A 14,489-nucleotide genomic window follows, 5' to 3' on the forward strand; every position below is an offset into this window, starting at 1 on the left:
ACTTCCATGGGGCCAGGATTTCACCCTACAATCTATATATTGGTCATGCAGTGTACTGTCCCCCCACCAGCCCCAGAGGGAAAATACAGAAAAGTTAATTAGCCATTTTGGGGATGTTCCTACAGCAGCATCTAGGAGAGGAAGATGTGGCAGCTTGGCTTCACTGGAGCTGCACAGCAAGAGGGCTGGTCTGAAGAGTACAGAATGCAGAAGTACAAGGTTTTTGGTGAAACTTTGTGCCTCCAGCAGATTCTGTGACATGCCCACCCTCTTCACCAAGGCAAAAATGCCATGCATGCTTTTCTACCCTAATGACCACATGGTGTGATCTGGGGAAGAATCAGCAAGGGGAACTTTGCAAAGTTTTCCTTCCACTATACTATGTAGTGGGTTTTCATTGGGATGGAGTGGTCTGGAACCTTGATTCAGTCCCTTTCTGAGCTAGAGCAAAATGTGTGAATGTTTTGTGTGTTCCATAACTAGGACTATGAGAAACATGTCTTGAAATATATATAGCAAGTCTTGTGTTGACAAAGAATAGCATTGCACCTAGGCTGTCAGATCCTGCCTCTCAGAGCTAGTTCTTCCTGTGTTAGGAGTCTCCTGAGTTCAGCATGTGCTCATCTTGGGTTCTAATGGGGTCTCACAAAATGAAACCGAGAAAAACAAACAAATATACAGAAAAATAACATTATGAGACAGATTATCTCCTGTGAGTTAGCTCTGCTCGGGGAAGGATAGTGCAGAATGGGCCTCACTGAGCCAATCAGGGTTCTCTGATTCTGAGGTTTGTGCCTGGCTTGTTGAAATAGTCAGTGTTTCTAGGTGTGATTTAATATAACTGGGAAACCAGATACATAACTCTAATGAGGATACAGACTCACCAAGCAGCATCCTGCTTCATCTTCAGATAATACATATTTGCCTACAGATCACAAGTATAAGTACACAAAAGTCTGATACTCGAGCCCTGGTTCTGAGCTCAGTTAAAGGGGTGTAAATCTGGATAAACTCCACTGATTTCCGTACAGTTACTGCAGATTGACACCAGTGCAACTGAGATCAGAATCTGGCCCTAAGAATATAGAAATTGAACCATGGGACCCTTCACTTCTTTCCCCAAGATCTGTAAATCAGAGAAGTTTTAGGCAATGAGCAAAACTCATATATAACACACTTTGTGTTCACTCTATTTCCCATTGTTCTCTTGATACCAAATACCACTTTCCTCTGTCTCAGAAAACTAAGTGGACAGCTGTTCTGTAAAGCCTGTCAACTTTATTACTGTTCTTTCATATATAACTATTGTGCAGTGTGAAACAGTAAAAGGAAACCTTCCCTTCCCCCATTTTCATTGCTTTTCTCACCCATTCCTTCTTTTGCTTGCACTTGTTACCTTTCTTCCAATCAGTATGGAAACTCACCCACTCTGGGTTACCTTGGCCAATGAACTGATTTGAAGTGTTGCATTTATGCTTGCTTACTTTGTGCTATAGCCAAACAGCTGCCTTACTATCCCTTCATTCAACGGATACTGTATCACTTGACGATGGCTCCTAAAATTATCTTTTCTGTGACCTGCATTGATTGAGATCATGTTACCATTGCAGCTTTTCTGAAATATGAAATCCTGTGCGATTGCCAGGCAACTTGGCAGAAACAGTGTTTCCAAATCACAACAGAGTTTTGGGACTCTCAAGATCTAAGCCTAGCTAAAAGTTCCTAATGACCTGCTTTCAGTCCTCCACAGAACTGCTTTGTATTTTCTGTGATCAGGTTTGTTGTAAATTCATTACCTTAGGGGATCTGGAGGCCAGTACCGTTACAATTAATCTACAGATGGGCCTGAACTCAAGCTGTGGATCAAAATATCCTTGGAATTCATAGATAGGTTTTTATCCAGGGTTTCATATCTGACTCTCTTCTGGCTTTTGCATTCTAAACCTGGTAAATGCCAATTTCATCTTCTGGAGTTTGGAAGGTGAAGTCATGCTCAGTTCAATCCCGTGGAAAGGTTCCCAAGATATTTAGTTCCAGCAGAGAAGGCTAGTTCACCCAGGGAGTGGACTGAGTTCCCGCCTGCTCCCTCATGTGTGTTGATTCTGGCTGGTGACCACCAATGGAAAAAAACTAGGGCTGTCGATTAATCACAGTTAACTCACCCGATTAACTAAAAAAAAGTAATCATATTTAAAAAATTAATTGCGATGAATTGCACTGTTAAACAATAGAATACCAATTGAATTTTATAAAATATTTTTGGATGTTTTTCTACACTTTCAAATATATTGATTTCTATTACAACACAGAATACAAAGTGTACAGTGCTCACTTTATATAATTATTTTTTATTACAAATATTAGCACTTTTAAAATGATAAAATAGTATTTTTCAGTTCACCTCATACAAGTACCGTAGTGTAATCTCTTTATTGTGAGAAATGTAGATTTACAAATGTAGATGTATTTTATTACATAACTGCACTCAAAAACAAAACAATGTAAAACTTTAGAGCCTACAAGTCCACTCAGTCCTACTTCTTAATAAGCTAAGACAAACAAGTTTGTTTACATTTACAGAAGATTGTGCTGCCTGCTTCGTATTTACAATGTCACCTGAAAGTGAGAACAGGCATTCGCATGGCACTTTTGTAGCCACCGTAGCAAGGTATTTACATGCCAGATATGCTAAACATTTCGTATGCCCCTTTATGCTTCAGCCACCATTCCAGAGGACATGCTTCCATATTGATGATGCTCATTAAAAAAATAATGCATTAATTAAATTTGTGACTGAACTCCTTGGGGGAGAATTGTATGTCTCCTGTTCTGTTTTACCTGCATTCTGCCATATATTTCATGTTATAGCAGTCTCAGATGATGACCCAACACATGTTGTTCATTTTAAGAACACTTTCACTGCAGATTTGACAAAACACAAAGAAGTTACCAGTGTGAAATTTCTAAAGATAGCTACAGGTTTAAGAATCTGAAGTGCCGTCAAGAATCTGAGAGGGATGAGGTGTGGCGCATGCTTGCAGAAGTCTTAAAAGAGCAACACTCAGATGTGGAAACTACAGAAACTGCACCACCAAAAAAGAAAATCAACCTTCTGCTGATGGCATCTGACTCAGACGATGAAAATAAACATGCATCGGTCCACTCTGCTTTGGATCGTTATTGAGCAGAACCCATCATCACCATAGATGCATGTCCTCTGGAATGGTGGTTGAAGCATGAAGGGACATATGAATCTTTAGCGCATCTGGCACATAAATAACTTGCGATGCCAGCTACAACAGTGCCATGTGAACGCCTGTTCTCACTTTCAGGTGCCATTGTAAACAAGAAGCAGGCATTGTATTCCGTGTTGTAATTGAAATCAATATATTTGAAAATGTAGAAAACATCCAAAACTATTTAAATAAATGGTATTCTATTATTGTCTAATAGCGCAATTAATGCCGGGGGTGGCGGGGGGAGGAGGGAAGAGAGATGGTAGTCTGTCTTGGTAGTCCCATTGAAATAGCACTTGGAAGCAATCAGCAACTGGTATTAAGTAGAGCACTGTGGTGCTTAGTAATGCTCTCTTCTGAGACAGAATGAGAACCCCAAGACTGGGAGGATGTTGTAAGAAGAAGCAACACAGAGGGGAAGTGCTAGGGAAGAGGCAGAGGCAGAAGGGTGGATTGCCATAGTTTTGTTTCAGGTTCAGGATTCAAATTTGAATCCAGGCCACAATGAGGTTTAATTAAACACTGTAATCCTGGATACTAACTTTGACACGACGCCATCCAGATCTAGATCAGCAAGTGAGGTGTATATATATTTAAAGTGCCAAATTCTGGTGTTGGTTATAACCATGTTGCCCATTGCCTTCAATTACTTAAAAGCCTAATGATTCAGTAACATTGTGTGTAGTCAACCCAGGACAAAATTTGTCCCTATAGCTTTAAATGTTTCAGTGAGGGAGCCACACAACTCACAAATAAGTATTTTTAAAGATATGGGATCCAGTCCACAGGAGCAGTCAAACTCTCCTCAGATCAGGACCCGAAGGAGGAGTGAGGTAGCTGTTATATCACCTTGCTCTTCCCCAATCCTAATGGTGACCTAAGGCTGGTTTGGCCCTGGGCTTTATTTAGACCAACCTCCGAATTGCTCCAATTTATGGTAACAGCCCCTAAAGGGCTTTATTTTAGCTGGAAACTGCCAGAGCAGAGCGACGTCTTAGTAAGAGCCCTCCATCCCTCCAACGCATCCCCTAAGTTGGCTCTGTCACTTGGGGATTCGACTGTACCGAAGGAGCTCTATCAGAGGGTTGGCTCTGGTTGATGGATAAGAAAATATATTTGTGATTGACTGTATTTTTTGTCCACATGGGTTTTGAACAGTTAAATAAGAGATGGGATTAGTACTTCGCTACTATAGAAAAATACAAACAAATCTCTTTCTGTGATGACCTGCATGAAACTTCAGTTTTTTAAAAAATCAGGTGTCTGGCTTTATATGATAGAACTGGACACATGCTCATTTTATAATTAAGGATGTTCACTCCTTCATCCAAACTTACAGGAATTTCTAGTTCTTGTCAGTTTTCAACCCTTCATTTAGACATTAATTTTTCTCTTTTTTTTTCAGTAGTTGTTCGCTTTCTATCTATTTGATGTTAAACTCGGGTTAAAATAAAAAAAATCCACTATTCTGAAATTTCTGTTCTTCCAGTCCAGAGGTTCACTTGAGTAGATACAGCAATATGTATACATGAAATATGCAGTGTTTTTGTGATGTTTAGGAACAAGGATGTGACCACCAAACTCAGTTTCAGATGTGTCCCCCAATCCAGGATTTGCTCTCAAGTTTCCAGAGGGGAAAGGTTCCTGCGCTAAGCCATCTCACTACCAGATGTAGCCCCAGTATTAGACTTATCTTTCTGGTTCAGCTGTTTCTTCAGCTGGTCTCCCATTTTACTTACCAGTACAGAATGTAGTCTCTTGAGAGTAAGCAGCTATAATAGTGTAGCTATTGCAAAGTCTACTCATAATTTTACACAAAAGGGATTGAAAGGTATTAGTTTAGTGAGGTGCAAGCTTGGTTTGGTGAGTCTGGGCAACACCTCCAATATCTGAACAGGTTCAGGTCTTTACCGTCTCTGATGTTCCCCTTTCTCACTATTCCATCTTTCTCTTTCCCTGCTCCCAACCCAACCAAATTCTTCACTTTCCTGACCCCATTACTCTGTTTCTCTCAAATCTATCAGTCTGCTTCCCTCCCTCACTCCTTATGAAGCGTAGTTTGTTTTCCACACTATCAGAAATTACTCTCTAGTTGAACCTTCTCGCCTGGGCATGGTAACGTCCTGTTCTCCATGCCTTTCCCAGTGCTTCTGTTTTCAGTTAATCCTTGTCTATCTTCCTTCCTATCCCCTCATCCATCCATCCATGACCCAAATCATGGTCTCTTTTGTCCGTTAGTGCCTTCCTAAGAGTGGGATTTTCAAAATTACTCAGCATTAGCCTAAGTCTGTACCCATTGATGTTAATGGAAGTTTCCTCATTGAGGACAATGACATTTCACCACTGACGTCAATGGGAGCAAAGTTTGGCCAAGGCTGGACGCTTTTGAAAATTATATATGACCAGGTTAGAAAAAAAAACATAAAGTTCCACACTTGCTGGATACCCCTTCCCCTCTCTCTGCTTGCTTATGTAATGAAGTTAAATTATTTCCACTTGGAGGAATGCCTGCAGCACCAATATTTGTAATAGTCAGACTTGATTACATTTCAGCATTAGCAGAACAGGACACCTTTTAGTGCCTGAACATTTCCATCTTTAACTGAATGTAAAGTAAAACTAGAAATGTACTTGAAAGAAAAAAAAGATTTATTTCTGAAATTTTGTTTCCAGAAAGAACAGCTATTGTGATGCTTTGCTACCTAGGATCAGAGTCAATAAATGACACCCAGCTATCTGATAGAATCACACAGGCAGCTAGTAACTTGGGAGAATTAGAAGGAACAATAGTAAATGTATCTGGAGATGAAAAAATTTGAGACACTCTCTCTAAAAATGGTATATTGTGAGATGCACCCCAACAGGGGCTCTCCATCTTATTCATGCCAATACCAACAACTGACCATTTGTTACCAGTTCTTGCAAGTATATCTCCAGAATCATTTGATGCACAATGCTTTTAAATATGGTAAGCATTAAAGGAGATACCATAGGAGTCAGTGCAATGACCTATATGAAATGTACTTGACATTGGAAAAGGACCAGTTTGAAGTGACTAAGTAAGTGCATGTCACAGATATTTGAAGACATGTCTGAGATAAAGTTTGTGACTCCTGTGCCATTGACAATTGCTGGCCATTAGGTTGGTGGTCACAACCCACAGGCTGAAGTTGACTGCTATATACATTTAACATATGCTTATGTATGTACAGTACTTATGGGATTGATGATATGTGCCCTTCTCCTTATGAAGCGTATTTTGTTTTCCACTTTATCAGGATGGTTTCACCCCACTAGCTGTTGCACTACAGCAGGGACACAATCAGGCAGTGGCCATCCTCTTGGAGAATGACACCAAGGGGAAAGTGAGACTGCCAGCTTTGCACATTGCTGCCAGGAAAGATGATACAAAATCAGCAGCACTCCTGCTCCAAAATGACCACAATGCTGATGTTCAGTCCAAGGTAAAAAGGCTTTGTTTTGGAGGCTTGGGGTAGTCATGTGACTGGGTGCCTCTGGGAAAGGGACATTAATTCCATAATTTAAAAATAATAATTGAAAGTAACTTCTGTGGTGTATGATAAGTTACTAAAACCAGTATCACCAATAAAACATCTGCTTTTGCAGTGTATAGCTGCAGGACACAATAAATACGGGCTGTGTACTTTTTGACACATCTTGTAAACCCTTTTAAAATCTGTTCTCTTTCATTATTTATGATCACAAAGAAACAAGAATGGAAGCAGAGTTACTGAGTTCTCTCAATTAAATAGGATACTGGTGTGGCCCATGCGTGCATGGGTTGTATTTAATGTTTAATGTATGCTTGAGTGGCTTTTCCCATAATAGCAACATAACTCATTTCAACAAGCAACGTAGTTTTCCTTTTCTTGGGTGATCTGTAATATTTTTCCTCTTTTTTCCAAACCACGCTGCATCAGATGATGGTGAATAGAACAACTGAGGTACCGAGAGCAACATTTTTTTTAATTAACTTTTTCTGCTAAATAGTGGTTACTGCTCTTCCTTATGCTACTGTATTTACTTTCTGTATTATTTAGCACTAGAAGTGAAACTTAAGGAACTTTTTTAAATACCTGCCAGTGACAGTAAAGCTGCAACCCTTTTTTTGTTCTCCCTTTGTCTTGTAATTTCCTCCAGCTTGTGAGTGTCATTGTACTGAGGTAAACTAGAGACTTCCCATGTAGTCAAAAAGAGTTAAGGACTAGAGATGGGGGTAGGTGGATGGATATATTTTTGAACTCAGTAAAATTAATAATGCAAAAGCACTCATTAGTCAAAACTAAATGAAAACTACCAGGGTGACAGGCTAATCCAAAATCCTGGCAAAAGTCAAATGACAAGACCATAAAGATTCTGTCTTCAGTTATATCCATGCCACCCCATTAGCTGTAGTGAGATTGCATAGGTGTAACTTGGCCCAAAGTGTTTTGAATCTGTTTAAAAAATCTAAACCCATTAAGGGGTTAAATTCCTTATGCACCAAAAAGTAAAATACAATAGATAATTAATCTGTCACATGTATGCATTTTCAGCTCATCAAAGCCAAACATTTAATACATAAAATAGCATCCTCCAAGATGAATATTTGTTCAAATCATATTTTTATTTGGAGTCACCAGTAGAATGGGACAGTTTGTTTTAACAGAATGTTCAGAAATCCATGCAGGGCAGTGTGTGGGTATATTCTTGCATAATCAAAACGTACCCATGGTGGGGCCCCATCATGTTTTTCATGTTAATTCTGGAAGTACCAACCCTGAAAACACTACTGTAGGGCATGCAACTGGCTATAACTCAGATATCAACCCTAAAAGTATCACCATCCTTGAGGGAAGAGATTGTTTCCAAGAATCAAATCATTAAGTAGTGTTATCAAATGCCTTTGTTTAGTCAGTTGGGGATTTTACAAGGTGGAGCAGATGGATTTTGGATGCATATGTGTGCAAGAGTGTCTGCCGTTGTTAGGTATTTTCTTGGTAGCCTAAGTCTAGCAACAAGGCCATGAATTTAATGAGTGTTTGATTCTACTTAGACCTTTTTCATCTTGGGGCTGACATTGACGTAAATGGAATGAGATTAAAATAACAGGCTGAGTGCTTTGGCGAACAGTCTTTTGGGAAAAAAGTTGTTTCCAATATGTAACATCTGAGTATGATTTGCTAATGGATGAACAGTTTACTGTGCTGATCCCAATGCAAAAAAAAATGGAATCAGGTTTAGAATACAGTATGTTCAGAAACAGAAAATATTTCACTGTTCCTTCCATAATTGATGCAGTGTTGTAAGGACATAATATGTGCAACATTAAGGCCTTTCAGAGGAGAGCTTAAAACACCAAGATTTGATCGGCTTCTCGTGAACATTAAGGATTCCATGGAACTTTTTATAAGGCTAGAAGTTTGTTCATTATCAGTATTTCAAATAAATTACCTTGTCTTACACTGTTGTGCAGCATTCTGTACCCTGTGGCAGAAGCAGGTGTCACACTCTAGCCCACAGCATTGTGACTACATTTTAGTGGGTTTTTTTTGTTTTTGTTTTTCGGTCAGTATACGGTTTGGGAAGTGCTTTGGGATCCATCAGGATACAGGGTTTAATATAAATATAGAATGTTGTGGTCATTAAACTCTGTCTAATAACTAAAGTATTTTGATGAACCTTGAAGATACTTGCAATACAATATGAACATTTGTTGCTTTCCCAAACCAAAAAAAAAAATAAAAATGGAATTCTCATGCTGAAATTTGCCGTTCTAAGAGAAGATCAGCAAGTAAGAGCCCAACAACAAAACATGATAGGTTGAAAGCCCTGTTTCAGTGTTGTGGAAAGGAGGAGAACACCATTTGTTTGAATGTTTTCTCTGACAGTGTCTGGCCAGCTCTTTCACGTTAGTGACATAGATTCACGAGGAATAGCAAATAACACAAATGACCAAGAACTGAATGGGAAAAAAGAGCTTTTTGTAATCCACAGTAGGGAAAAACTGCATTCATTCTCTGTTCAAGACCTTATGCTATATTGTAGGTGTGCGAGGTTAGAGTAACATAAGACATTTGTTTGCCAAAAGCTGTTAAAATCAGAAGCTCTCTGAGGAGACTGATCATATAGCATTGAAGAAATTCATTCCTTAACTAGGACTGTTTCCTTTTGTAGAGTGGCTTCACGCCTTTGCACATAGCTGCACACTACGGAAATGTCAACGTGGCGACACTTCTGCTCAACCGAGGAGCTGCGGTGGACTTCACAGCCAGGGTATGGATGAATCCTTTTTTCTTCTTAGATGGGATAGTCAGTGGATGTGGGAGTGTATCTTTGCTTAAAATTCCTAATCAAAAGCAGAGTGGAAAGCAAAGTCCTGAGGAAATTTCAGCATTTGCCCAAAGATATCTTTTTGCACAAATCTCTAAAGCATGCTTCAAGGCAACTCAGAACATTCCTTGTGAGCTTAGAAGCAACCAAATAATTATTCCCAGTTAGAGAGTAACATGCCCCTTTGAAGATGTCCAGAATGCAAACACTCTCATGTGCCAAGTCATTTAAGAGTCCTTGCCACAGTCAGGCATACTATAAAAACAAGTATTATTATTATTTGGCTTTGCTCTTTCTCCTTAGTTTTTAAGATTTACCCAAATAAGTTTATTTATCTTTCCAGAATATTATTATATGTGAAAATATCAATATATTAACATATGTTGTGAATATATAAAACAGAATAGGGGTTCTGATTACCTGAAAGCCATCTTTGCATGAAAAACCGCAACCACAGGGCTAGCTAATACAGTCCATTTACTATTTTTTGTCACTTAACAACTGATTGTGTGCATTGCTATAGCTATCTCCACTGGATTAGGAATTTTTTTGTTTCATTTTTTCATTGCCAGAGCCTTGCTGAATTGCTTTATGAGGAACTGCCTTTCAGAGGATTTCATGTTCATGCTGACACTATTATCCTCACTAATGTATACTGATTTTCCCTGAGAGTTTTCCACCTGATGTGCCGACAAGGGCATCCTTGCTGAAAATGAAATTTTAAACTCCATCTTCCAGCCTAATTAGGGCCTGGTTTTTGACACTGACTTCTGTTATGCTAATGAGCTTCCTTTGTATCCGAACCACCATGCTGTGTATGTTGTGTGTATGTTGCAGTGATTTAAATACAATAAGTTTGCTGTGAATATTGACTAACTTGGGCTCTGATATACGTTTTGTCTTACTGTGTGATCGTGATGTTTGGTGTTTTGGCGAATGTGCTTCTTTGTTACTTAAGAGTAAATCAAGATACATGTCTATAAGAAAACCAGAACGCCAGAAGTTCTGTATCTCAAATGACAAGTGCACCTAGCTCTGATGCTCAAAAACATGCTTGTTTATCTTCTATACTGTATTGATGTTCCTCTTTTTGTGATCCAAACGCAAAGGCATCACCATTATACACTTTCAAGTCCATCATGCTCTTTGTTTGTTCTTTTCATGGTGTAGAATGGAATCACCCCACTGCATGTGGCTTCCAAAAGGGGAAACACAAACATGGTGAAGCTTTTGTTGGATCGTGGAGGGCAGATCGATGCCAAAACCAGGGTGAGTGTTTCTATCCCTGAATATTGTGTTATCACTTCTTGGTTTTTTTTTTAGCTGGAGGCTTGGAATGTCAACGTTCATAGACGGGAAAACTCAGCTTCAGAGATTGTCTCTTTCCTGTCTTCCCTTCTGAAAGTGAGTGCAGCTACTGCATATCACAGGAGAGAAAATGCTCAGCTGAACACGATTCCAAAACATTGAGCATTCTCCCCTCACAAATAACACTAAAGCCATTTTTGATACTGTGGGTCAAATTTTCAAAGGCAATTCCATAAAACTATTCCACGCAGCTATTTGCACATGTAGAATCTTCTATGTTTATAGGGAGACAAGATAGATGAGGTCATACTTTTTATTGGACCAGTTTCTGTTGGTGAGTGGGTTCAAGCCTTCAAATAACTCTCCAAGCTTATCAGAAGCAAGCTCCCCACAGACCACGACACACCAACTCAGTGCACCAGACCCTGCCAAAACAACAGATGTAAAACCTGCAGACATATCTCCACTGCTACAATGATCAACACCCCTTTCAAGATCCAGAGGTCCTACACATGCCTATCACAAAGTGTGGTGTACCTCATCCAGTGTACTAAATGCCCCAATAGCAATTATGTGGGTGAAACTAGACAATCACTACCCTCCTGAATGAGTTCACATAGGAAAATGATAAAAGACGTGGGTAAACACTTTTCACAAAGCAGTCACTTTATATCTGACCTGTCAGTCCTCATCCTCAAAGGAAACCTGCACAACGCTTTCAAAAGAAGAGCCTGGGAGCTTAAATTCATAGAGGTGTACACTAAAAATCACAGAGAATTGAACAGAGACACTGGATTTATGGATTATTACAACAATTTATAACTCATTAACAACCCCTGCCCTCAGCTGCCTGCCCTCCCTTCCTTTCCTATGATTGGAGGGCTGTTAACAGGCCACTTCACCTTGAATGGTCCCTTGAAATATGTGTTAACTACTTATGCTAAATAATGCTAAATAATCTGTTCCACCTTGTATTTAGCTTTACACTCAGGACATTTACCAGACCTGAAGAAGAGCTCTGTGTAAGCTCAAAAGCTTGTCTCTCTCACCAACAGAAGTTGGTTATATAAAAGATATTATCGAATCCGCCTTGTCTCTCTAATATCCTGAGACTGACATAGTTATAACAACACTTCTGTGTTTATAGAAAATTATTCTATAAAAAAAATTATTCAGACAGCTGCAGCGGCACAGGAGCTAGCAAACAGAGCTGTAAACAGGGGAGTTTGAGTGGGAGTTCTGTTGGAGGAGAAGGTATTTGTGTGTGCTTGGTTTTGTATTGGTAGTATTTGTATGTGTAGAGGTTTGTAGGGGCTTTGTGCTGGGAGAGAAGCTGAGCCCTGATTAGGGGGCGGGGCTTCACTGACTAGGGGTCCTATAAAGGTAGCAGCCAGTCAGGCAGCGGCACAGACAGCTGCAGCGGCACAGGAGCTAGCAAACAGAGCTGTAAACAGGGGAGTTTGAGTGGGAGTTCTGTTGGAGGAGAAGGTATTTGTGTGTGCTTGGTTTTGTATTGGTAGTATTTGTATGTGTAGAGGTTTGTAGGGGCTTTGTGCTGGGAGAGAAGCTGAGCCCTGATTAGGGGGCGGGGCTTCACTGACTAGGGGTCCTATAAAGGTAGCAGCCAGTCAGGCAGCGGCACAGACAGCTGCAGCGGCACAGGAGCTAGCAAACAGAGCTGTAAACAGGGGAGTTTGAAAGGGGAGTTTGTCTTGCGGTGCTTGTGTTGGGTTTGGTTTTGCTGTGGGTGGTGGTGTTTTGGTGTGGTTTGTGTTTCCCAGAGTAACAGGATTTAGGTGGGAAGGATATGACAGATACAGAGGTGGCAGTGGGAGTGACCTATGTAGCAGAAGACACAATGAAGATGACTGGATGTGGAAGCTGTGGTATGTACATGATCCTGGAGGGGGCACCTGGTAAGAGTTTTGTCTGCATGAAGTGCCGTCTGATAGAGCTGATGGAGGAAAAGATCCGAGGTTTGGAGATGCAGGTGGAAAGTCTGGTAGAGTTTAGGAAGGGGTTTGAGCAGATTATGGAGCAAAGACATGAGGTATCTGAAGGGAAAAGCTCAGACTTGCAGATGGAAGCAGGACTAGGGAATTCTGAGGGGAGACTGGGTGAGGAAAGTGGTCAGTGGAAGCATGTGACTAAAAGAACTAGGCAGAGGAAAAGACGGGCTAGTGAAGGAGAAATAGAGCTTAAGAATAGGTTTGCAGAGTTGGAAAATGAGGAAGGGGCTCAGCAGGTAGTCACTGAAGGTGACAGGGCAAGGAAGAAGAGAAGAGAGGTTAGTCCTATAGGAAAAGGGGAAGAGTTAATGGAGATTACACCAAATATGAGCCCCAGGAGGATACAGGATGGGTTAAAAAGGATTACAAGGGAGAATGGGAATGGAAAGAACTTGCAGCCAGAGGGAACAGGGGATAGACTGGAGAATAGTACAGTCACTAGGAAAAGGCAGGTCTATGTGATTGGGGACTCTTTACTGAGAAGAATAGATAGGCCTGTAACCAGAGCTGATCCAGAAAATAGGAGGGTGTGCTGTCTTCCGGGTGCTAAGATACGGGATGTAGACCTGAGGTTGAAAAGGATTCTAAAGGGAGCGGGAAAGAATCCCCTAATTATCCTTCATGTGGGAACAAATGATACGGCTAGATTCTCGCTGGATAGTATTAAGGGAGACTATGCTAGGCTGGGGAGGACGCTTAAGGAAATTGAGGCTCAGGTGATCTTTAGTGGGATTCTGCCTGTTCCTAGAGAAGGGCAACAAAGGTGTGACAAGATTATGACTATCAATAGATGGCTTAGGCAGTGGTGCTATAAGGAGGGCTTTGGGATGTATGGCCATTGGGAGGCATTCATGGATAGAGGACAGTTCTCTCGGGATGGACTTCATCTGAGTAGGGAAGGAAATAGACTTCTAGGATGGAGGCTGGCACAACTGATTAAGAGAGCTTTAAACTAGGAATTTGGGGGAGATGGTTGGGAGATGTCCAGGTAATCTCCACGCCAGAATTAAGCATAGAGTGGAAAGAAAATGAAGTAAGAGTGGATACAGCTGTAGGTAGGAGGAAGGGCAGTGTAGATACAAGTCTAATAGGTTATACTGGTAGTAAAATAACCGTGCCTAATAGGGTACAGAATGTGAGTGAGGCTAAACAGCAAAAATTAAGATGTTTGTACACTAATGCAAGGAGCCTAGGTAACAAAATGGAGGAACTAGAGTTACTGGTGCAGGAAGTGAAACCAGATATTATAGGTATAACAGAGACCTGGTGGAATAGTAGTCATGACTGGGCTACAGGTATTGAAGGGTATGTGCTGTTTAGGAAAGACCGAAATAAAGGTAAAGGTGGTGGAGTAGCACTGTATATCAATGATGAGATAGAATGTAAAGAAATAAGAAGCGATGAAATGGATATGACTGAGTCTGTCTGGGCAAAAATTAAATTGGGGAAGAAAACTATTAGAGCCTCCCCTGGGATAGTGCTTGGGGTGTGCTATAGACCGCCGGGATCTAATTTGGATATGGATAGAGCCCTTTTTAATGTTTTTAATAAAGTAAATACTAATGGAAACTGTGTGATCATGGGAGACTTTAACTTCCCAGAT

At 40.5% G+C, this 14,489-nt stretch overlaps 1 protein-coding gene across 1 annotated transcript in view; it reads left to right on the top strand.

Annotated features, from left to right (window-relative positions):
- ANK2 (ankyrin 2) overlaps nt 1–14,489 on the top strand; it is a 252,289-nt gene that overhangs the window by 83,971 nt on the left and 153,829 nt on the right. Inside the window, exons 6-9 of the mRNA XM_077814767.1 lie at nt 6,515–6,700; nt 7,178–7,201; nt 9,414–9,512; nt 10,740–10,838. Coding sequence (XP_077670893.1) covers nt 6,515–6,700; nt 7,178–7,201; nt 9,414–9,512; nt 10,740–10,838 — 408 coding nt within the window. The remainder of the gene's footprint in view (nt 1–6,514; nt 6,701–7,177; nt 7,202–9,413; nt 9,513–10,739; nt 10,839–14,489) is intronic.

The sequence above is a fragment of the Eretmochelys imbricata genome, chromosome 4 (genome assembly GCF_965152235.1).
Source record: "Eretmochelys imbricata isolate rEreImb1 chromosome 4, rEreImb1.hap1, whole genome shotgun sequence".
NCBI lineage: Eukaryota > Metazoa > Chordata > Testudines > Cheloniidae > Eretmochelys > Eretmochelys imbricata.